Source organism: Trachymyrmex septentrionalis, unplaced genomic scaffold, assembly GCF_001594115.1.
Source record: "Trachymyrmex septentrionalis isolate Tsep2-gDNA-1 unplaced genomic scaffold, Tsep1.0 scaffold22, whole genome shotgun sequence".
NCBI classification, from domain to species: Eukaryota; Metazoa; Arthropoda; class Insecta; order Hymenoptera; family Formicidae; genus Trachymyrmex; species Trachymyrmex septentrionalis.
This window is the reverse complement of record NW_017305375.1, coordinates 701,909-704,768: the sequence shown is the minus strand read 5'-3', so window position 1 is coordinate 704,768 and position 2,860 is coordinate 701,909. Positions and strand designations below refer to the sequence as shown.

Sequence of the window (2,860 nt, the reverse complement as noted above, 5' to 3'; positions counted from 1 at the left end):
ACTTAAAATTAGATTTACATTTATATTTACCAAGTTCATATTTAGTCAGTGTTATAGATTGTAATTCGCGATTAAGTTTGATAAAGTCAACAACGGTGAAAGATCATGCGCTATTTTACACGTAAGAGTAACAAAAGGGAAAGGGAGAGATGAAGTCCTTCCGACTTTCACACTTGATGTACCTACACGGATACGTAGGTACCTCCATTGCACCTACGCACCAATTTAACAGCGACCAATCGTCGCCCCCGCAGTAGGAAATGGGTTGCAAATCGAAGAATCAAGATTTATTGCACAATTAAACGTCATAGCTTACGACTTTCCTCGTGATTCCACACTGCAAACTTATCCAGGGACAGACCTTTCAAAATTTTTCCGCACGTAATTTCTAACATTCGATAGCGAAAATACATATGATAATAATACACTTCCTACAAATTTTAAGGTAAAAAAAAAAACTTTATTAGAAGCACAAAATAAAAAAATTTTTAATTAGTTAGCAATTCAAGAGGGAAAATATAATATTTTATTTTCCTAAATGTACTGTTAAGATTTGAATGGCGTCGGTACATCGCATAATATTTAGTAACACATCATATAGCAAACACATTGTATCGAATCAATTCTTGATCAATACCATTCAGCGGCCGTGAAGTCTAGCAAGGATATACTGTGGTAGTGCTGTAAAGACCGACAAAGACTTCGTGGACCACTATGTGGGCAATTAACGCGCGTTGATAGTTCGTGCGTGCCGCACAGAAAACCACGTGTAAATTCATTCGAAGCGACGGTGCGAGCGCTCTCAGGTGCGAGCCGTAATGGCAATTCGATACGATAGTTCATACAATTCGCACGTCGGTCACGCGTGTACTTACGTGCGTGGCACGGTCATCTCGCGGCGAAAGCGCACACGCGCTACGTGATCCTGCGTGTCTGTTCTCAGCATTAATATCTGACGCTCTAACGATAGCTTGAGATGTCACACAATTTGTCGTGCTCTTTACTTGTATTTTGTGCCATTCAAAAATTAAACGTTACTATAGATAGGATATTAAGTTTACATTAGATTTCATTGCTGCAGGATATATTACACGTACATATTTTTTTAATGAAAAAATTATAATTTATATAGTATACTTTATAATAAAAACTATATAAATGATACATACAGTGTCGGCTCATTATTGACATTATTATTGTATTATTGATTTATTTCACTTGAGCTTTGCGTAGTTAGTTAGATATTTGTTTCTATATTTTACAGATTTTTCTATATTATACTTGTGAAAGTAATACAAAAAGTTTGGCGGTGATTTGAAACCCGGATTAAAAATTATTTTAATAAGAAGTAGATATGTTTTTAACACAAAAATAAGAAAATTTCTTTTTATAGTTTAAACTTCCAAACTACAAAATTCTATTAATACGCGTCGACCGAAGTATCGGCCCTATAATGAGCTGTTTCATGTGTATATAACTTTCATTTTTATACGGAACATATAAATTTCCAGTTTGTCACTTTTTGTTACTATAGGTACACCTGGTACATCCTTAATAAGTATGTCAACATTTCTCTTTGACACAAACTATTAAAAAGATCTCGGTGTTTATACTGGTGAATACAGTTGTAATTATCTTTTGCAATTTCTCTGTTTATTTTCTTCGAGTAGATAATTATCAGATAATAAATAATAATCTTTTCATAATTATCTTACTTGCAGATATATTTTACAGCATCGATGAAACGGGAGTATGTAAATTCGAGAACTTGCTTATCGTAATTTCTACGCGCGAGGCGATATTTAACAAAACTGCGAGCGACGTAACAATAAGTCCCAATTCGATTAACTCTTTAGCGCGAAACTCTAGAGGAAGCCAGTTACGTGGCTATGTGTATCTTATCGTAAACTCACGCCTCCTCTTCTCCCGGAGTTGCCTGAAGCTAGCAGTTTCAGGCATCCTGTAAGCGTCGGCTACGCTGTCGCGTGGGTGTATGGTAAAGGTGCACCCAATATTATATACTCTCTAACGACCATCGCCCCCAACTATATCAATTTACGTCCTTACCTACCGGTTACCCATTTCCTGCGTGTATTATCTCGTATCTAATTGTAAGGGTGGACAGCGACAAAGTACCTTTATCCGCGAAAGCCGCGAAGTTACCCGTTTTTGACAGGCTACGATTTAATTTCGCTATATCGCAACATATCAATAGAATAAACATGTGTGTGGAAAACTTGTACACAATTGTAATTAAAAATAATAAATCTTTCAACTATTTAATAATTTTTATATACGTTTATATGATTCTCTTTTATAGATATCTGAGATAATGTCTGTGCTTTGAAGATTGTACAACAATTGTTTCTAGAAATATTAATAAGCTCTCACGGTACAAAAAATCAATAACAAATTATAATTGATTGATACATTATAAAAATGAAATAAAGTTCCGTGAAGAGTACGAGGCATTTTTTTGTGGTATAATATCCCTGTAATCGCGGCCTACCACCTATGGGTTACTAAATCGCATGCAATAACCACGTTATTCCTATAGGGTTTCACCACATGCAATTATTTGAGCAGGTGCCTCATTTCATCCTTACGGTGCACTCTCATTACACGCGATAATGTCGATTCAAAACGCATTTCAGAACGAAACGTCCATCATTCATACGGGGGAATTATCCCAAAATATACTTCTTTTCAACCATATACGTATTCCGGGCAGTGTCGTGTCGACGCGGTAGTTGCCTCTCGCGGGTTTTAATACATGCCTTCCTCCTCTCTCGATAGGCACTGCCAAGGTGAAATCGCCGCGGCTATTCTCGCGATGGATTCCCCGGATGCCAGTAGTCGG

The 2,860-nt window shown here is 36.6% G+C and overlaps 1 protein-coding gene across 1 annotated transcript in view; it reads right to left on the bottom strand.

The window, feature by feature from the left end:
- LOC108748212 overlaps window positions 1-1,959 on the bottom strand; it is a 4,576-nt gene extending 2,617 nt beyond the window's left edge. The window contains exon 1 of the mRNA XM_018486246.1: window positions 1,914-1,959. Coding sequence (XP_018341748.1) covers window positions 1,914-1,959 — 46 coding nt within the window. The remainder of the gene's footprint in view (window positions 1-1,913) is intronic.
- Window positions 1,960-2,860: the final 901 nt, after the last annotated feature.